The sequence below is a fragment of the Sycon ciliatum genome, chromosome 8 (genome assembly GCF_964019385.1).
Source record: "Sycon ciliatum chromosome 8, ocSycCili1.1, whole genome shotgun sequence".
Classification (NCBI taxonomy): domain Eukaryota; kingdom Metazoa; phylum Porifera; class Calcarea; order Leucosolenida; family Sycettidae; genus Sycon; species Sycon ciliatum.
The window spans coordinates 19,605,408-19,626,729 of NC_088650.1; the positions used below are offsets into that span (position 1 = coordinate 19,605,408).

A 21,322-nucleotide genomic window follows, 5' to 3' on the forward strand; every position below is an offset into this window, starting at 1 on the left:
TTGACCCCCAAAATGCAAAAATATGCAAACACATAATCCGGAAAGGCCTACTGGGCAAGCTGGTAACATTACTCATTACAATCATGTAGTTGCATTATTTCAATTTTCAAATACTGTACTTAGCATCTGGATGTAACCAGTGGCAGTGTGGATGTAACCACTGGTTACATTCTTTTCTGCTTGGCCTTGGCCATGTCGTACATGATTGTATGTGCACGTGCATGTACATGTACCAGCATAGGCAGCACTGCCACTACACTCTACACACATGTACATGTACATGATTATAAGTAAGTGCCAGGTGATACTGATACTCATCGGCCGGCCGTACAAGGCAAAAGGCACTCCCCTGATATGAAGTCACCAGTGCAGCGCGATGCTGTTTCGAACGCTGGATTCGGCACCTCCTTGACCTTGGCCCGGGCGGCTGGCTGTAGCTTGGCACGACTCTCTAGCGCAGGCTAGCACAGTAGCAGTACGTACTAGTACAGTAGATCTACTAAACGGGAGTAGTGTGGCTGATTTTGATTTTACTTTGGCGCTCTCCGCAGTGGACGAGTCACTTGTGTTTGTGGTGTTCACCTGTATGTTTGTTGTTCGCCAGCTCCGTTTGTCGACGATATTCTAGCTAGACTAGTGCAACGACGTTACGTTGTCCCTGCCCGTCTTCATTCGGAACGTTGAGCCGCTCAGCTCACCATTCACTGTTTAGGTAAGCTGCGTTTGTAGAGTGTGGCCGACATTTGATCGCTTCTGTCGTGAGCGTTTGCCACTTTCGGCCACGGGTGCTGTCCTGCTCCGCTTTGCTGGAAATACGGTAGTTCCTTGATGCAGACTCGTTCCGGTTCGTGTGATGTTTTGTTTTTGCCATGTGCGCTGCAGGATAGCACTGTAGCGCAGATATCAGCAACCATGTGCAAGTGTATCGAGGGTATAATCAGGGTGCTCCTGTTCCTCTTCAACATCTTCTTGCTGGTGAGTCCCTGACTACGAAAAGTCTGGTTGCGTCGTGTACAGACTCAGTACATAATCATTATGATTGTGCCTGTAGTGTGTTTGTGGCGTTGTAGCGTCGTTGCTTGTTCTCCCTTACTTCCGTTGCGTGTATTACCTGACGTCTAAGTTTAACCTAGCCGGAGTTCCACTCTTGTGACTTGTGTTCTCGCCAATGCCAGGTTTGATTTGGACTTACATGTACTAGCTAAGCTTTTTAATTTGTAGTTCAGGGCCGGTTGTAGGTAAACAGTTCTCCTCCGACTCCGTGGTCTGACCGTAGCGCTCCACACACACTCTTTCCCCTACATTTGGGCACTGAGAATGTTGCATGTGTATCGCCTGCATGCAGCGAGCGTCTGTTCGGAAACGTTCATGTACACATTGTAGTAAACAGTGCATGTACTGACTGTCTGTGAGTGTGCTGCATCTGAGAAAACGGCCGGTGAGTGCGACAACCATCAGGCATCGTATGTCCGAGTACGGGAGTAGCCAGCTTTGCGGAAGTCTCTTTGATTACTTCTGTCAAGGTCTGATCCTCGCTCTTCGCCAAATGCTACATTTCGGTGACAATATATTTCTCCAGGATGGAGAAGGAGTTAAAAAACATTTCGGTGTACGTAACTCGTTTACTTGTGTGAATCAAAAATAGTTACTAGTATGCATCGTCCTTCTTCACGAGCCGTCCGTCATTTGCATTGTTAGCAGTGGCCTCATGTACATAACTGTGTTACTTAGTCGCGGCGCCTGTTGTTGGTTTTTGGAGATCGGTGTGAAACGTTCCACCAGGACGTCCGTCGTCCCCTGCTGATTGCCGTTCCTCGGGCACAGAGTGTGACAGAGTGTATGCGACCTATTAATTTGTGTGTATTGATGTTGTAAAACTAACGTGACCTGGAGCTTGTTGCACGAAGCGCTGTCTTCCAGTACAGTAGTACTCAGTACTCAGTAGTGTAGGTAGTGTAGGTGCTCGGTGTGCTAGGCATGGTCTATTTCGAGTTGGAAGTGGACTCCAAGTAAGTCCACAGTTCAAGTCGAGTGAGGTCTGCGGAGATATGCGCTCGTCCCTGTCGCACTGTGGGTTGGCTTCCCTGGGCCAAAATATGTAAACAGTCCAACCCAAGGATCAGATACCGTTGGCGTTGATATGGTACTTGGTAGACCCTAGGTCTACAATGTAAGAACACTAGTGGTAGTGTGGAGGAGATCTATGAATGTAAACCAGACTATAGCAATCGCTCTTTGGCGAGGTAGCCCCGACTCTCTCCTCTACTGGCCTGTCAATAAAGACTGAAACTTGAGCACTCTTTTGTCGTGGCCTGTGTAAAAGTGTGAACTATCTGAACCACAGATTATCGAACCACATCTTATGCTAGTTATGGATCATCTAGTGCTACATACCATGTAGATAGGGTATAGGGTATAGGGTATTAGTAGTTCAAGGGCTTCTAGGGTGTTAGTTGAACTCTGCCCAGAGGCTGGCACATATTTTCAACGGTTGGCTAGTCAGTTAGCATGGGTAAAATGTAGTGTCGATGATCTCAAAAGGCTTGTATCAGTCAGTGCACAATGAGTACCAATGTCAATGATCTCAGACCATGCATGCTTGTGCCCAGAATCAGTGAAGCGTGACTGTGAATGCTGCCCACTTATCAAGGACAAGGTCCTAGCTTGACTCCTGCTCTGAGGTCCATGTGTCTAGCAGCCCATCTGACCTCGTGCAGCTAGCAAGGAGGTGTGCACTCCTGCCAGCCTGTGTTGTTGTCTTGGTAGATAATTCAGGCTTCTAAGTGGGTATGTTGAAAGGGGCATGTTGAAGGGGGCATGTTGGTGCGCCGGAATGTCAGACGTACTAGTAGTAGTCCTTGGCTGTGCCATCAGCATTGCACTCTGGATACCGGGTGAGCTGCCTAGGTAAACCCTGCCCTGCCCTGCACTCCATGGATCCAGCCTGTCCAGAAGGGATGGCCGTAAATGTCCAGTTTGACTTGAAACATGGCCTCACACGTGGTACTTACTCTGTGTCTGAGTATGTACTATGCTAGTAGTACTGGGATAAACATGTGCCGATGATCTACTTGCAGAGAGCATGCTGCATAGCAGAGAAGCACGTGCAGCAGTCCGTGTGTTTACATCATTTTAGGTGAACCCAACCCATTGGGTTGCCTCAATTGCTGGCTACAGGTTGTGTGTCGAGAAGGGTAGGTTGGTGTGGAATGTAGCCTGTAGCCTACAGCCAAGCACCCTCGAGCACTGCTTGAACTAATTGAAATCATTGCTGCCTTCAATTGTTCAGCAGCCTGCTGTGCACATAACTCACTTCTCACACTTCACAGCCTCTAGGCAAGCATACAAACCAGAGTGCTAGTACTGCCCACAGCCTGGCAAAGCCTGGCAAAGGTACAGTGGAACTGAGTACCTACACGAAGGTACAGTGGAACTGAGTACCTGCACTATTACTTTGTAGCACAAATTCGTAAATACCTACTCTGCAAAGAATCCCAATGGGCCCAAAGCCTAGGCAAAGTCCGGGGATCCAGATATACCTGTCCTTGCAACTAACTATTACTTGTGTCTAAATATCCCAGCCTGTCTGGAACAGTGGGGGACGGAAAGGGGGGGGGGGGGGGGGGGCAAATAGTGCCTAATTCACATTGAGACTTCATTCCAGCAGCGAGCAAAACTTATTTCTGATATTGTGTGTGCTGTTTATGTGGTTGTGGTGGTGGTCGTCGTGTGTGTGTGTCTTGTGTGTGTGTGTGTGTGTGTGTGTGTGTGTGTGTGTGTGTGTGCGTGCGTGTGTGGATCTTGTGTGTGTGTGTGTGTGTGTTTGTGTGTGTGTGTGTGTGTGTGGATCTTGTGTGTGTGTGTGTGTGTGTGTGCGTGTGTGTGTGTGTGTGTGTGTATGTGTGTGTGTGTGTGTGTGTATGTGTATGTGTATGTGTATGTGTGTGTGCGTATGTGTGTGTGTGTGTGTGTATGTGTGTGTGTGTGTGTGTGCGTATGTGTGTGTGCGTATGTGTGTGTGTGTATGTGTGTGTGTGTATGTGTGTGTGTGTGTGTGTGTGTGTTGGCTGATTGCAGGCATGTGGTATTGCCCTGATAGTAGTGGGCGGTATTGTTGCAGCAGAGTATGGCAAGTTTGCCAGGGAAGACTTCTTTGAGCAGCGCTTCCTCTGGGGATTCGTTGGACTGGCACTGTTTGTCGGTTGTCTCCTGGTCCTGGTCGGTATCTTCGGTGTAGGTGGCTTGTGCTGCAAGAACGGATGCATGCTCAAGGCGGTAAGTGAAATGAACATTAGACTAGGGATCGGCTGCCTTCTTCTTGTTATTATGATACGCTTTCCCGCGGCAGCGTCAACCAAGCAGTTATGCTTGATCCACACGTTCGCTTGTGCTTGTACCAGTTCCTCTATGGCTACTTGTCTGTTGCTACTTGTCTGTTGCTACTTGTCTGTTGCTACTTGTCTGTTGCTACTTGTCTGTTGCTTGGTGAACACCGACACAATGCACATACAGTGAGACCTGTCTCAGACGACTTAAGGGACCTTCAAAATCTGGTCTCTGTTCTATTACCAGGTGGTCTCCTTATCCAGGGTCATTTGACTGGAAATAGCATCCCTTGGTCCTGGTAGCACTGGTCTTCTGGAACAGGTGGTCACCTTGACAGCAGGTTTTACTGTAGTCCAGAAACAATACAGTCATGCTGAATGGTATCCGATGGCACGAGTCCAGTTTGCGCCCTGCACCATTTCGCAGCCCAGTGTTTATAGGTCTGACGTCAGGCCTGCACAGCGCCCAGTGTCGACTTGACTCGCACGATCGGATTTCATTGCAAAGCTATTTTACCAAAAACGCCACAGCATATAGTGTAGTAACAAGTGTGTGTGTGTGTGCATGTGTTTGCATGTGTGATGCGTGAATGCTCTAATGACTGCCACTGCTCTCGTGTGAACTCCTTTCCTTGCGCTGCAGTTCGTCTTCTTCATCATCATCGTCATCATTCTGGAGATAACCATCTGTGTTCTGGTCTTCGTCTACCGTGATGAGGTAACCCCTAGTGTGTTTTTGTTTGTAGCCAGACGCATTCAGACTCTACATACTATTACTGCATGCTACAGAACGGTTCACTTGTGTCCGCAAAGCCCACCTGTAGTGGCACATACATGTAGTATTTGTGTATACCGCTGTGCACCCCGGTGCATAGAGCCCTTTCTCAAGCTGCCCTCACTGGCCGGTCCGCTGTGCATGCACATGTAACTAGAGATAACAATGATACTGGTTTGGAAGTGGCCACCAAACAAATTTGCGAGTCCAGACGAACAGTTTGCACGTGACTCCCTTTCCTAGATGTGTCTTGATCCAGCCAAGCGCGCGCACACGTGTGTGTGTGGGGGGGGGGGGGGGGGGCATGAAGTTGTAGTGTTCATGCAATCATGGCTGGAGCGTCACACTTGTATGTATAATTTCAGCAATGGCAGTGTTCTGCTAGCTTAGCCTGGCCAAGGACTAGTTCTGTACAAAGAGTGTACTTCTGTGTTGTGCAGTTGCGTTGCTGGGTCTGTTCTACGAGACTCGTATACATGTATGATGGTATCATCAGTTGAAGTAAGATAGGATTTGAGCTGTGTGTCATCTGTCATGTAGTATGCATGTGATGCTTGAAAAGTTGAATTCCGTCGCAGATCGGCTTCCATGCATCTGTGTGTGTGTGTGTGTGTGTGTGTGTGTGTGTGTGTGTGTGTGTGTGTGTGTGTGTGTGTGCATGCGTGTGCATGCACGTACGTGTGTATGTGATGCACGTGCGTGTGATGCGTGTGCGTGTGCATTTGTCACTGCATCATCTGTGTAGGGTGAGGAGAGTGCCAAGGAGAGCATCTCCAACCTGCTGCAGACTGCCTACAGCGGAGAATCGACTAGAACCACGGAACTGCTGGATGAGCTGCAGAGTGAGGTAAGAACTCACAGTTAACAGTTAACACACAATCTTACTTCCCCGCTAGGCAGCAACAAATTTCACTGGAACATTCACATCAGAAAATGTGGTAAACGGACAGATGTGAGACTAAGCGGCAAGGAGAGCTGAGTATGATGACGTTGTGCTTCATGTCATGGATCAGTGTTCGGGTAGCGGGGCTGGGGCACTCTGCTTGCTTACTGCTAGGAAAATACAGATCTAAGCAAGCATCTGGCGCTCAAGGAGCAGCTGCTGAGAGCTAAACTATGATAATGTTATGGCCTCTTGTTCAGTGGAGACCTGCATGTTGGCTCAGTGGAGACCTGCATGTTGGCTCAGTGGAGACCTGCATGTTGGCTCAGTGGAGACCTGCATGTTGGCTCAGTGGAGACCTGCATGTTGGCTCAGTGGAGACCTGCATGTTGGCTCAGTGTAGCCGGTGCTAGTGTCCTACTCACCGATAGCTTTGCCAATGGTCTCTGTTTGTAGTTCAATTGCTGCGGTGGCTTCAACATCAGTGACTACGCCAACGCGACTGTTGGAAGTGGAATGCCTCGAATCCCGGATTCCTGCTGTCGTATCATGAACGGCAACTGTACTCTAGCTAACGGAGGACGAGCGGCCGTGACCACCGAGAACTACTACTTCGTCGTAAGTACACCACCCTACAGGTCACCATAAAGTGTGGCTAAACAGCTTTTTTGGCGGTGTGATGTGTGACGCCAGGAGCGAGGTGAACTCATGAAATGCCGTTCACTTAAGTCAACGAAGCCACATTGCTGCTTCGACTATTTTCCTCAGAGCGCATTGCCTCTGTGCTATGCTGTAGTTTGGTACAACTTGTACAAATACATGAACATGTTGAATATCATACACACACTTTATTATTGTGACTTTAATGTAGGTCTTTGCGGTGTTATTTCCGGCTGCTAGTACTCTTCTCTGTCACAGTGCTGTTTCTATCAGCTGTCTGCTGTATGAAATCCACTGTGCTTGTTTATTCTGAGTTTCTTATTTTTGCCTGTATTCACTTGATAAGAAGGCATGGAAAGTGCTCGTGGAAACAGTTTTCAACTTGTGAATGTTGCTTGTGAGAGCCTGAAGCTTTTTTTCTTTTTCCTTTCCCTGAGTCTTAATCGTACATATTGCTATTGTTGCTTCAGGGATGCGGTGAGAAGCTGTTTGACGAGATCGGTGATCTTGGTGTTGGCATGTTCGTCATTGCCATTGTGGTAGCTCTTCTTCAGGTAAGATGATGACTACTCAAAGCTATTCGAAATTTTGAATGACGCATTGCGTAGCCTCATTGTAACATTAATGTACGAAAATCCGACCCAAAGTGCCAAACTGACGCCCTGGACTAGTTCAGATGACATCACTGTGCTGGTGCATGTGTATGTCCAGCCGCATGCGTACCACTTCCAGGGCATCAAGGACCGTGCAAGTAGAGGGTGCCAAATACGCACGTTAGGTCGGATTTCACCGAGCATAACTGAATGTACACTGAAATCTCACACAATCAATGTGAAACGGTGGTTCAGCTCAAAATTAATTTTGGGTTGCCCATTTCTCTGCGCACCAGGGTCGGCCGGTCGACTTATTTATAAACGTTGTACTACAGCCATACGTACACCAGCACTGCACATAATGTTACAAGCACACCGCGGTGAATCGCAGTGGACGATCCACGTCCACAGAGTGTCCCGCGGGTCAGAGTCGTCGACACGTGTACAGCAGGTGGTGCTCTGGTGTATAAAGTGTAGACTATCTCTTCTCATGACGGCATTCATGTACTCTCTTTCCTGTTCTTTCTGTTTCTGCCATGGTACATGTGCTTGTTATTCACATCTGCCTCTCTCTCTGCTCGCCTGTCTGTTCTCCTCCCAGTTCTTGGGTATTATCCTGGCATGCAAGTACATCCGAGATGACAGTGACAGCAAGCACGTCTAAGAATGTGCTGGTCTCGCTCGTTTGGCTGCATGACTATGAGATCGCCGTCGCTATAGCTGCAGCCTGGACCCGGGTCGACCAACGTGGGCAAGGTCATCAGCCAACCAACAGCCTGCGGTAAGTATGCGTGTGTAGATCTCGTTCAGCGCCTTGCCTCAACTCGCTTCTTTAGACCTTTTTTCATTCTTTCCTGCTGCTGCTGCTGACGCTGGCTGGGCGAACTGCACGGCAAGCAGCATTTCCCGCACTCCTTTCCTCGGCACTGTCTATACACATTGCCATACATATTGCCCAGTGTCGCGCCTTCCCAACGGATTTTTCTTTCACCTGAAGCATCACTAGCTAATAGCTATAGCCGGACATCCACTGGTCATAACCTTATAATCTAATCTGCATCTCATAAGGTATGTGTGTATTTCAATGTCTCGCTTTATTATAGGATATGTGTGTGTGTGCGTGTGTGTGTGTGTGTATTTCAGTCGTGACCAAGGTTATGCTGTCATGCGAGTAAAATCATTCTGTCAACCAGCTTTGCTTTGATCTTGCGAGTGGTGGCGTTGGTGTTGTATAAGACCTGTTTGTCTTCTGATATCATCAATTGAAGGTTTCCTTTATGTCTTGCTTTAGATTTATTTCCCCCTTGCTGCTGTGTGCCGCTGCTGCGTGCATCCTTTCCGTTGCTACAAGAGTTCTTTGAATTGCAGTGAGATAGAGTCACACCTGAAGAGATATAACACCTACTACAGGTGCTAGTTCAGCTCCAACTGGGTGAATGCAGACTGCACACAGTCACAAAACGGCGGTACCTGATTCACGAAAACGTGTCATCATAATGACTTCTGTTCCGAATAAAAAAGAATCTTGGCCAATGAATTCACCAGACATGCAGGGGAATTCGAAAATATATAAATAATCACATCGTGACAGATAATCCTTTCCGAATACTTAAATGACGATCTAAAAATAGATGAAATATATAGAGTGTGGATGACGAGCATGCTGGGAGAGGGGACAGCAATTTGTGATTGTGGAAAGGAATCTGAATAAGAGAATGCATGCAACAAGTAAACAAGAACAGTTTTGTGAAGCAGCATACAGGCATTCTAGCAGAGGGGTACAATGCAGATAACATGCAAATAGCCGTAGTGAAGTGGTATGATTCAAAAACAGCAGTGGCTGTCGCAAGAAGGGAGAGGGGGATGGGAATCACATTGGACAGAGCTATTTTTTGAACTGTAGCGAATAGGGTGGACATTCTCCACACAGCTAACTAATAGTAATGACACCGTACCGTTCCCTGCAAACACACTGGGCCAGGGTATCTAGATATAGTGGGCGATTGCGGGAAAAACTCTTGTGTGCACGCCAATACTAAACATGCCACCAGCATGCAGCTATGTACAGAGTGTACACATACACACACACACGTACACACACCTGACACACTGGCATACACACACGACTGACAAAAGGCACACACATGTGCATGCTCGCAACTACAGACGAGCAAACAAGTACAATCATCGGCATCGTGAACAGTCGATACGTTAAACAAGTTACCAGAGCAGCTTCCGAAGGTGACTGAATAACGCAGAAGTCACCGAACATGCAGTACATCAACAGCTGTGCAACTTCACTAAGGTTCGGCGGCACGCGATGACCTGAACACACGGTCACAAAACAGAAGGATAAAAAAATACACCAGAAATAACTGATCAGTCTATGATGGCAACAAGTGATACTTTCTCTGCTCTGTTGCCAGGTTATCTTTAAATGCCTCCTCTCGATAGCCATGTGAACAATCATCACAGACACCAAGAAGCAGAGAGAGAGAGAGAGAGAGAGAGAGAGAGAGAGAGAGAGAGAGAGAGAGAGAGAGAGAGAGAGAGAGAGAGAGAGAGAGAGAGAGAGAGAGAGAAGAGAGAAAAAGAGAGAGGAGGAGGAGGGAGGGAGAGGCAGGGCAGAATGATATTACACAAGGAAAGGCATTCTGCTGTAAGCACATCAGGTCGAAAGATTCTAAAAGTGAAAAGATTAGATAAAATCCATTCTATTTGTTTTGCAACCACGGTGTTTTATGCCAATCCATTTATGAATTTATGTAGATCAGACCCACCCAAAGTGGTCAAAGACCAAAAATCTCATTCACTGCATGTTTGTATATCATGAATTCGAACCGGAAAATAAATAAATAAAAAGCTAATTTCGTGTGTGTGGCAGGTAACTCTCCATGGAAGTACCGTATGCCCAATACATGTACCATACAAGAACATACCAGTCGTTGCACTTAGTGCGTGTGCAGCTGCCTCATATACCAATACCGGGTCAAGTTAGCAACACCCGAGCACAAACTTACCTTAGAGCACCAGCTTGCAGCGGGTTAAGTGCATACACCCAGTCGTCGCACGTCTTCGCCTTCACCACTTGCAACAATAGACCACGGTTCTTTGTGCATACAGAGAACATGGGGGCACCCTGCAAACAGCCAGTAGAACACACAAGAAACTTCATGGTTAGAGTGACTGGATAAACACTGGAAAACAGGAAAGTTTTTAAAACAACCAAAGAAATGTGACAAATTCTGTCAGAATGCAATGACTGAGTCACTACAAGTCAAAAAGATTAAAGGGGAAGTCTGGTGAAAAAATTAAATTTCAGGGTCGGTAGAGTTTCGGGCGCTGAGTCGAATGGTGTTTGTCCCACGTGTCTCCGACAAAGCGTTCTCGAGATATTTCCGTTTTAAAAACTGAGTTTCGGGGGCTGCGCCATGACGTCATGCGGCCGCGCCACACCCTCCGCAACGTCATAGCGTGCAGCTAGGTCAAAAGAAGTGCGTGAAAGCAATAGTGTCAGTGCTATTTCAAATGATTTGGCGACTGATATTAGGTGGTGCAAGCGACCCCGAAGACCTAACTCCTTGTGAGAGTGAGGATGCAGCCATGGCTGATCTTCATGAGTTTTGTCTGGGGCTGAGAACCTCGGTATTCAGCTGAAGAAATGGCCGCGCGGGCCGGTCAAGAGTGAGCGCTACTGTCTAGTACTGAGTTTCCGACTGATGAAGAAACAGCAGCTATTGCAGACGAGGCTGATATAATTATCAGATCGCTGGAGAGCAGGGTCGCCAAAATGGAGAAGAGTGATGCGAGTACTCTAAATGTTGTTCCATACCGATTTGCTTAGACTGCAGTAGCCTGCCACATGGTGATGTTTAGGTGCGAACTTGGCATATTTCGGACTTAAATTGTAGAACAGTGCAGGCTCTTTGAACCACGGGCACGTCTCTTCGCTCGCAACGCTATGGAATCTGAAAGTTCTAGGTCCGGAAGCTGTTCGCTGTTTTGTCACTTGTCACGGTTGTGCACTCATCGCTGTAGCATAAAATAATGAGGCGGGACTGGAGCGGAAAACTAAAACTTTCTTTTTCAAAGCACAACCACCGGCACCGGCAAGGAGAAATGCACGTTCTCTGACTACATGACTGTACAATACGACTGACACGAGTGTAGTAGACGACAAGTCCGTGTGTTGACTAGTTTTCTGAGTCTTGTGTCTCGAGTCTTGTTGTAGCTAGTCCAGCACGGCAGTGCCGGAGTAGTTCCAAGTGTGATGAGTTTTTTGACTGCACTACAGCTAGCATGCACGCAGCGCATTGCTAGAGCCATAGCCATAGGCATAGGCATGCTGACGGAAAAAGTCCAACTCGATAGGCTAAAATACGGTATAACCTCGAGGTATACCGAGCTGAAAATCACAGGGTACGTAGTGTTTGTAACACTGAATCGAATGGTCTTGGTCCGAAGAAGCTGCGACAAACGGTTTCCCAATCGAACGCGCTCCGAATATGGCCATTTTGTACACAACTAGATGGTGTGGCTACCTGGCTGCACGCTGTGACGTCATCACCTGGATCTGGGTGATGCGCGCTCAAATTCGCACATGTTCGATTGGGCGTATCTGACGAACCATAGGCCGCAGCCACCTTGGATAAAGACTATTCGACTCAGCGACCGGAACTCTACAGACTGTGCAATTTAAATTTTTCACCGGACTTCCCCTTTAACTAATTGTCGACTTGGCAGACCTTCCCGTTTACAATACAGTACTCTGGTACAGCACATTGAGAATCACACATGGAAGAGTTTGCCGCACAAAAGATCTCCCTCACCTTACAGAAAGAGAGAGAGAGAGAGAGAGAGAGAGAGAGAGAGGCAGACAGAGAGGGAAGGGGAGGGGGGGGGGGGGGGGGCACAGGACAAGTATGCAGCTGTAGTAGGTAGAATGGAGGACAGTGCACTGCAGTACTTACATTGATCATGGGTTGCTGTGCTCCATACTGCAGCTTAGCCTCGGTCAAGTTGACAACACCACGGATTATCTGCACACAACCACCATACATTGAATATTGATGGCAACAATCTTATCACTTGTGCCCAAGTCCAAGAGAAGAAAAGACTGTACAGCATTCATTCATCAAGACAATGTCTGATTCATAACTTACAGGATCCTTCTCAGTTTCATAGATGAGCAGGTATGGCCGGCGAATGACAACAAAACGCTTGTCCCAACCACTGCGACACTGCTGCATGAAGTTCAGATAGCCCTTGATCGCAATCGATTTACTGCAACAACAAAACAAAAAAACCACGACGATGAGGAAAACAACAACAGCACAAGAGAAACCACTAGTTCAAAGTTGGCCGTAGGAAAAATTCATGGTTCGCGTGAGACCCAGTAAGAAAGGTCAAGAAGTGTACGCAAACGGTCACAATGTACTTTTTACTATACATGTACTACCACATACAAAGGCGTCAACAGCATGTCAACAGCATGTCAACAGCATGTCAACAGCATGTCAACAGCATGTCAACAGCATGTCAACAGCAGAGCAGGTACATACCCAAGTCGAATTTCCTGCATCTCCGGGACAAGCGACTGACGGAACGATTGACGATTCACACGTCCCACAAGGCCATTGGTGATGTCATCAGCAGCCTGCAGCACGCACACACACACACGTGCACACACACACACACACACACACACACACACATGGACACACACACACACATGTGCAAACACATGTGCACACACAGACACATATGCATGCATACCGAGCAATAAAACAATGATCACCTATTTCTACAAAGCTATGGATGCCATAGCAAATGACCTATTCCTCTTCCAAACATGGCACTACAGTATACCGTAAAGTCTTGTATAAAAGCCGCACTTGAATAGAAGCCGCCCTCGAATAGAAGCCGCAATTTTGGGCCCATCAAATCACACAGAAGCCTGGTTTTAGTGCTGACATACATAGAAATACCTGTCTTGTAAAGAAGCCTGTCTCGCATAGAAGCCTGCAAAATTTCACTAAGAAAGTCATAGAAGCCGCGGCTTTTATACAAGACTTTACGGTAGGCAAAATAACTTTTGGAAATGTGGACAGTGCGAAGTCCAATGACAAAGAAGATGTGAGATTGCAGGAAGAGACAACACAAACTACCACAGCAAACACCATCGCCAGTGCACATACAATGAAGTGTAATAAAGAGCAAAGCAACAAACAACAGCAAGTGTCACTCATACCTCGAGAACGCGCTGGGACAGCAGTGGCCTCTGCATCAGCTGTGCATACTGTAGTCACAGAGAACAGAGAACAGAGAACAGAAGACAGACAGACAGACAGACAAGAGTAATGACTAACAGCAGTCTCCCTGCTAAGCCCCTGAAACTCAACAAATGCAGCGAGAGAGGTAAAATATTAAATGCGCTCTTTTAAATCCTCTCGGAAAAGTCCAAGAATCTGCAAAAGTTGGAGAAGCGTTCCTTTATCCTCTCTAAATTGTAAAAGATTTTCCGAAGCTATAATTATGACATTTGTTGGTTGAAACTTTAAGATTCCGGCGTTTATAGATCTACGCACATGGAGTACCATTAAGTACAAGTGCTACAAGGTGAGACCAAAAAGATCATGTACAGTGCTTAGGTCTCTGAGTGTCATGGGCTGGCTGGCGCTTTGCACAGGAGAGATCATTCACAGTTAATTAAGACCAGCCCGTCACACTTAGTCTTCCAGGAGACATTTCTCCAAGAATCAGCAGAAGAAAAAAGAATGCACCCTTAGTGTCAGATTCCAGCGTCCTGCCCAGGATGACCAAATATTTACCATCTGTTCGCTCGGCCCACCCACCACATACATGTACAAGCACAACTGGTGGGAAAAAATTGAAAGCAGAAGCATGTATGGGTATGCATGTGCGTGTGACAACAGCTTACCCGGAAGGTCAGCATGGAGGCACGAGACGGCGCCTCTCCAGTGCCTTGCAGTCGTATCCCCTCGTCGAGGTCAGACAGACTCTGCGATGGTGTGGAAATACCACTGTCACCACCTGAGTACACGCACGAAAAAAAGAAGAAGGAAAGTTTAGACATATTGACACCAAGGACAAAACACCACAACACCAAAAAAGCATACAGTGGCAACAAACTAGCACAGTGGCTTCACAAACCTTTGGAATCAAGTCGTTCCGCAACATCCGGGCGAGGCTCCACTTTACCCAGCTGCGTGTTTGGTAGAGTCAATGCTTTCTCGTAGAGAGCAAGCAAATGCCGACATTTGACCACCTAGAAATAAACAAACACATCATTAAAACACAGGCAAGACAGAGTTGTTGTTTTTTTGTAAAAGAGAACATAATATTTTGAAATAGAGGACTCAACCAACAAGAGGTCATTCAGTATAGGGAATTGATCTTTAAAAAAATTCAGACTAACACACAGTGCAATGCACAAATCAGTAACAAGCTGGGGCAGTGCAGACAAAACACACACAACACGCACACGAACAACTACAGCAAAAGCACAAGTAATGCAGAGGGAACAACCTTAATCATTCATGATGTGACAGATAGCAGAAGCAGCACAGTAAACAAGACCTAACAAGGACACCAAACTACACAGTGAAGGAATATCACTGACCTCATGCAATCGTTCCAGCCGATCTAGTTGGTCTTGGTGATCAATGATCAGTGAGCTGCCGCGAGGACGCCAACCCTTCAGGTTCTCCTCACCGCGCACATACGTTGACGATGTGTCCGTGATCTGACGAGATTGGTTGGTGTCTACAAGTCAAGAAAGACAGTGTAGACACAACAGCGACACGATCAGTTTACTGTAAACTGCTTGATATTCGCTACTTTTGTGAGAAAAGCATAACGTGAATACAACCCATCGTGAAATCAAACTACAGCAGTTGGTGTATGCACGTGGCATACTTGCTCCGTGAACAATTGCCATCGCAAACTCGCTGGTTCTGAGGAATCATGAAAATTTAGTGACGCGAAAATTGGGTGGTTTATACTTTCTACTATGCAAGGTACATGAGAAGAGTACTGAGCAACATCTAGATCAACCCCCGCCCATGGCTACGTCCAAATGAACATAACATCCTCCATGTCAGCAGTCAGCTCAAGAAAGATACAAGGGGGGGGGGGAGAGAGAGAGAGAGAGAGAAAGAGAGAGAGAGGAGAGAGAGGAAAAAAGAGAGAGAAAGATGGGGGGGGGGGGCGAGAGGGAGAGATAGATAGATGGATAGATAGAGAGAGACCCCATTGCCACACCACCACAATATATCCAGTTCATGGACAATGAACTTGGCACCAACATATGCAGAAATACAGAAAGAAGGCACCCAACCAGAACTTACCGATCTTCTTTCCTTGTGACCGGCGTAAGCATAGATCATAGACAGCACAGCTGCGGTTGCTGAGAAAGTACAAAGAGAGACAACAGAAAAAAACCAAGGGGGCTTACGTTCAAATAACGGCATTCATAGCAGCGAGTGACATGGGATAAACAACAGCTTTCACTACTGATCAGAGAGGCAAGGCTAGGGCGTGAGTGTGACTTAGGAACAGCTACTATTGAGGCAAGAACCACAGCTACCGGTAGAGCATTTGTTGTGTGTCCTACTTCAAAGTACAGCATTTCCAGACAGGAGAAAGGTAGGCACGGTTGAAACGGAAAGCTCAGCTGGCTGGTCCTGGGGCAAAGAGACAGGTGAGATACGTGCTATGACAGAAGCCAACACTACGAGTAAAACTTTGATGTGTGCTAACGGATAGCGACTACATGACTGTAGAGACTGCACAATACGAACGTCACATCGGATATACATACCATTGACTCTTCGGTAAAGACCCTGTCAGTGTGCCAGTCAACATTTGCCATACACTCCTGCAGCAGCAAATAAGATGAAATGTTGATAGTTAAAACTTGATACATACCGTAATGGTGATAAAGTCACAGCTGGACACCACTACTGTGAGTACAGTGACCGCAGAGAACAAGCATTACAGAGAACAAGCATTACAGAGAACAAGCATTACAGAGAACAAGCATTACAGAGAACAAGCATTACAGAGAACAAGCATTACAGAGAACAAGCATTACAGAGAACAAGCATTACAGAGAACAAGCATTACAGAGAACAAGCATTACAGAGAACAAGCATTACAGAGAACAAGCATTACAGAGAACAAGCATTACAGAGAACATGACGTATGGATTTTAGTTTCTCATCAATATTACATACACACTTGATCACTGGGCTATGTATGAGATAGTATTGACCTGATTGCCTCACAACACAACCACCTACAGCACATGTAGCAAAGAACAACAGAGATGAGCAGGCAGCACAGGACAAATCCGGACGCGTACCTTCCGCCGGGCTTGGAATCTCTGGAGTGCATCTGAATGGCGATGTCCTTGCCAACACTGGCTGGTTCACTGCAACCATCCAACTACAGGCACAATCACACAGCACAGCACAGCACAGCACAAGTATGCAGGTTACAGCTCAGGGTTTACAGCAGAGCAAAGATGACATGGTGTCAAGAGAGAGTCACGAGACCAAACAGAACGTAATACCATGGTAAGCAGCAACACGCTCACACAACGAAAAAAGATCTTATGTATTTGTCACGATGGAAATTATAAGGACCCGCCACTCCTGTGGCGACCATCTTGACACTACATACATATCCAGACGGTCAGCCATCTGAAGTACCATTTACTCGTGTGGGAGGGGTGGCTGAGCAGAAAATTTTGGAAATTTAGAGCCCAGTTGACGGTGTATTTCATTGATTCACGGGGTACCGGGAACAAAAAGTGGTACGGTCAATACCGTAGTGACCGTACAGTGTCCGACGCCCCTGATATCCCTTGCATATTGCCTACTGGTGGGCTTGCATGGCTTGTGCGGGGACAGTGCAGATGCGTACATGTACTATCAACTGCATGCCATACACTAGGCAACACCTGGAGGAGTATGTAGGAGTACCTATAAGAGAATTCAGCAGCCAGTCTGCAAAGAAGAAGACTAGTCACACAGGGTTGCTAGACTTTACCTCAATGTAGATGGTGAGAGTGAGATACACACATTTGTCTGAGGCGGTCACCCTGTGTGATAACAACACACATAGAAACAAGACACAGTGGCAGAGACACAGAGTCAAAGAAAGAGAAAAGACAGGAGACCGTACCGCTGATGCTACACAAAATCAGCTAAGCATTTACTTGGATGCCTACCCAACATGGCCACAATACATTGAATGCATTGCAAGATAAGTCCTCAGCCAGCCATACCTGTTGAGTAGTACAGAGTTATGAAGAGAGCTATCCCACACAGCCTCAAACGTATGGTAGGTCCTGAAACATACAAAGCACACAAAAGCAGCAAACAACTAATGAAGAAATGTGCCTTGAGAAACAGACCAAGTGAACATCATGGCATACAAATACCAGCTCCTGTAGTTGCATCCAGAGAGCATGTGTTTACCCGCATGCTATTACAATCCTCCCATGTGCACACACGTACACGTACACACACACACAGATACACACGCACAACCGCATGAACACACGTGCACCCGCACAAACACCCACACACGTGTGCGTGCGCAAACGCACACACACACGCACGCATACACACACACACACATGTCCTGTCCTGTAGAGCCACTGTGACAGGGGTCACGTTGGCCCCGGAGGGGCATCAGAGAGGAAGATGGAGCACGCAGCCTGATGACGCCGGAGATGGTGGAGCAAACGGAACACACACACACACACACACACACACACACACACACACACACACAGGGACGCGACTGACCTGAGATCCTCCTTGTCCAACTTGGTCGTACTCGGCAGAATGTTCAAGCTCAGTGGCTGTGAGTTACTCTCTTCACCAGTAGACATGAAATCACTACGCACACGACCTGTACACATAAAACACCCCCCCCACACACACCCACACCCACACACACACCAGGTCGATAGAAAATAGCACTAACAAATGATCTACACATGCAGCTATTAGCTTGTTCTTTAGACACTGCACTGACCAAGAGGCACCAGATACAAGGGGAAACTCACCAATAATGACTTGCTTTGCACGGCGCCAAGATACCTCTGCGCTGCTCTCCGACACCAGAGTGAAGCGCAGGCGACGTTGAATACCCTGTATAGAAGACGTGCACAGAACATCACACAGCTCTACATGTATCATACCTATTTCGCAGTGTCTTGGCGCACAGAACATCACACAGCCCAATGTGTACCATGCCTGTCTCTCAGTGTCTTGGCTCACAGAACATCACACAGCCCAATGTGTACCATGCCTGTCCCTCAGTGTCTTGGCTCACAGAACATCACACAGCCCAATGTGTACCATGCCTGTCTCTCAGTGTCTTGGCTCACAGAACATCACACAGCCCAATGTGTACCATGCCTGTCTCTCAGTGCCTTGGCTCACAGAACATCACACAGCCCAATGTGTACCATGCCTGTCTCTCAGTGCCTTGGCTCACAGAACATCACACAGCCCAATGTGTACCATGCCTGTCTCTCAGTGTCTTGGCTCACAGAACATCACACAGCCCAATGTGTACCATGCCTGTCCCTCAGTGTCTTGGCTCACAGAACATCACACAGCCCAATGTGTACCATGCCTGTCCCTCAGTGCCTTGGTTGGATATCGAGTCATTATTGATTTAATAAATTTTACGGTTCGCGTGAGACTCCAACTGAATCTTGTAAGTAGTGCCAGGGCTATGCAATGCTACAGCTCCTAAATCGTACCGTTGGATTTCACTCGCCTGTGTCTGGAGGATTGGGGGTGAGCCGGGTACAGCTGTACCTGCCACTACCTTCTCACACGGGTCATCCACCTTGATTGGAATTAGTTGAAGCGAATAAACACAGCCTCAGCTGCCTGATCATACAGGCCAAGTGAACCCAGCCTCAACCAAGTCTGCACGTACCTGGCTGATGTCTACAAACAAGGCTATCACACCCCCTGATCACTGACCCAGCTGAGCTAGCTGCGGAGCAGGTACTGCATACAAGTTGGAAGCAGCAATGCGAAATGTCCTGTACACGCATTGGAAGAACAGCTGCTTACCTGCTGCAGACAGAATACACCATTGCATTGGGAGTCTATATGGTGATCTACGGTGGCGGGCATGTACCTGAAATCAATAGCACACACAGACACAGATACATGCACACAGACACAGACACAGGCAAAAACACGCATTATCCCACACACAGACACACACACCATGCAACAGAAAACAAGCCGTAACAATAGCTGTCAATGTCAGCATAGACGCAAAAATCCTACAGTGGATTCTTAGCCACAATATGGATGCATGGACACACACCTCAGATAAAGAAGGGGTTTGTGAGTTGCACGATACTGCTTCCAGAACAAATGTGAGTGGTCCAGTCTGCACATACACCTCTCAGAATTAGGCAATGGCGGATAGTACTCTTTAGGTTTAGGTCATATTAAAGCAAAACAATACGTAGTACGGTATGACAGATGTGATGGTGCTTACCCAGTACTGCATACTGCATACTGCATACTGAATAGCCATGAGGATCAAAGATGACAGCATAACACAGAACACAACATCCCAAGCCATGTACACCTAACACTATAGAAAGCAGTGGCTGCACTTACTCTCCTGTCGGCGCAAGCTCGCACACCTCCACCCACATGAGAACATCACTGCGAGAGTATAGATGACTACTGCAGGGGAAAGAGAGAGAGAGAGAGAAACAATTAGCATGACCAGCCTAATGTGACTTAAAATACTATTTCGAACAACGGTGTCGCTACACGTACAGACATTGTCAAGATTTCAATGAGGTAGAAACGTGTGGTCTTTAGTGCTTTTAAAAGGCTGATTCACAATACCACTTTTGCAACGCGGCATGCGACTTGCGACGAGCTGCAACCGCGACACACGATTCACTATGTGTTTTCGTTTTCGCGACATCCTTATGCAGTGCATGTACTATGCACGTGCACCCAGAGTAGAAACTGTAATCCATTTATGTATGCTGCGGGTGGCACGTCGCAAAAGTTGAACCTTCTTCAACTTCTGCAACAGGCACCGTGCGACAGTACAAACTGAATATACACCCAGCCCTATATACCACCTACCATATACACACTTGCACACACATGCCCCTACCCACCCACATGTGCACACATATACGCATGTATTTGTGTAAGAAAGGATTTATAGGTCAGATAGGAACTTACTCAGCCGGGTTGCTCGACATGGGTGCCTCTGCAAAGACAACATCAAAGCAAAGCACAAATGTGAAAAAGCCTTCCTGGGCGGTTTCTACAATACCATAGACAGTGAACTACCCTCGACACGACATAACAGAAGCAAGCATTAGTCTCAGTAAGCACTCCAGGGTACAGGTGCATGCACGCCAGGACCTCCACAGCATGCTTATCATAATAGCATGAGCACGCATGAATATGAGCCCAATGTACAGCTACTAAGGAAAAGAGCAACAATGGCTTCACTGAGTTGCAACTGGATGTCCATACAGGAACAGACCGGTGATTAGTTTGTAGTTTCTACTGCTAGAATATAGCGTATACCTGAGAGCAGTGGATAATCCTGGAGTGCATGAACATGAGTACTAGTGTGACTGTGAACACATGAACAGTAAGGGCACCGTCAGGGGCACAGGACACAGTCACACTTACGGCTTGCTGACCGCGATACAGTCCTGGACTGGCGACGCCTGCCAAACACAACAGACAGACAGACACAAACACACAAAGACACAGAACCACATAGACACAGGCACACAGACACAGAAACACATAGAAACACACACACACACACACACACACACACACATAGACACACACAGATACACACAGACACAGACAGGAACACACAGACACAGACACACAGACAGACAGACACACACACAGTAGAGGTTGATCAGAATGGCCGTAGAGGACAAAGTCAACGACAGCACCTGGACATTATTGCATACAATAGGAAATGCAGACCAGTCATACCACATCATGAAAATATCCAC

At 47.1% G+C, this 21,322-nt stretch overlaps 2 protein-coding genes across 4 annotated transcripts in view; one reads left to right on the forward strand and one right to left on the reverse strand.

Annotated features, from left to right (window-relative positions):
- The first annotated feature begins 460 nt into the window (after positions 1-460).
- Positions 461-8,657, forward strand: LOC135822244 (CD63 antigen-like). 2 transcript variants are annotated; one of them, XM_065334969.1, is made up of 8 exons: positions 461-712; positions 888-975; positions 4,078-4,275; positions 4,969-5,043; positions 5,846-5,947; positions 6,440-6,601; positions 7,114-7,197; positions 7,838-8,657. In XM_065334969.1, the coding sequence occupies exons 2-8, from the start codon at positions 913-915 to the stop codon at positions 7,898-7,900; spliced, it is 747 nt and encodes a 248-aa protein (XP_065191041.1). In that variant the 5' UTR covers positions 461-712; positions 888-912; the 3' UTR covers positions 7,901-8,657. The 2 variants fall into 2 exon arrangements, with proteins under 2 accessions (XP_065191041.1, XP_065191040.1); XM_065334968.1 differs by having other exon boundaries at positions 469-712; positions 883-975.
- A 48-nt stretch (positions 8,658-8,705) lies between these two features.
- The window catches only part of LOC135822243 (kinesin-like protein unc-104), a 34,097-nt gene continuing 21,480 nt past the window's right edge, over positions 8,706-21,322 (reverse strand). Inside the window, exons 31-50 of one of the 2 annotated variants that reach the window (XM_065334967.1) lie at positions 20,979-21,016; positions 20,517-20,544; positions 19,929-19,994; positions 19,365-19,431; positions 18,338-18,422; positions 18,075-18,180; positions 17,549-17,611; positions 17,311-17,362; positions 16,622-16,704; positions 16,079-16,135; positions 15,606-15,664; positions 14,879-15,021; positions 14,410-14,524; positions 14,177-14,289; positions 13,487-13,534; positions 12,798-12,892; positions 12,399-12,519; positions 12,207-12,275; positions 10,257-10,375; positions 8,706-9,561 (exon numbers count right to left, since the gene is read on the reverse strand). In XM_065334967.1, the coding sequence (XP_065191039.1) occupies positions 9,537-9,561; positions 10,257-10,375; positions 12,207-12,275; positions 12,399-12,519; positions 12,798-12,892; positions 13,487-13,534; positions 14,177-14,289; positions 14,410-14,524; positions 14,879-15,021; positions 15,606-15,664; positions 16,079-16,135; positions 16,622-16,704; positions 17,311-17,362; positions 17,549-17,611; positions 18,075-18,180; positions 18,338-18,422; positions 19,365-19,431; positions 19,929-19,994; positions 20,517-20,544; positions 20,979-21,016 (1,552 nt within the window). In that variant the 3' untranslated portion in view covers positions 8,706-9,536. Of the gene's footprint in view, positions 9,562-10,256; positions 10,376-12,206; positions 12,276-12,398; positions 12,520-12,797; positions 12,893-13,486; positions 13,535-14,176; positions 14,290-14,409; positions 14,525-14,878; positions 15,022-15,605; positions 15,665-16,078; positions 16,136-16,621; positions 16,705-17,310; positions 17,363-17,548; positions 17,612-18,074; positions 18,181-18,337; positions 18,423-19,364; positions 19,432-19,928; positions 19,998-20,516; positions 20,545-20,978; positions 21,017-21,322 lie in introns of both variants that reach the window. The other variant, XM_065334966.1, reaches the window with a different exon arrangement.

Excerpts from the sequence above, each read along its gene's own strand:
- LOC135822244 (XM_065334969.1), top strand. The coding sequence starts at position 913 with ATGTGCAAGTGTATCGAGGGTATAATCAGGGTGCTCCTGTTCCTCTTC. Across the intron at positions 5,044-5,845 it reads TCTTCGTCTACCGTGATGAG|GGTGAGGAGAGTGCCAAGGA; the intron begins GTAACCCCTAGT and ends TCATCTGTGTAG. Across the intron at positions 6,602-7,113 it reads CCGAGAACTACTACTTCGTC|GGATGCGGTGAGAAGCTGTT; the intron begins GTAAGTACACCA and ends TTGTTGCTTCAG.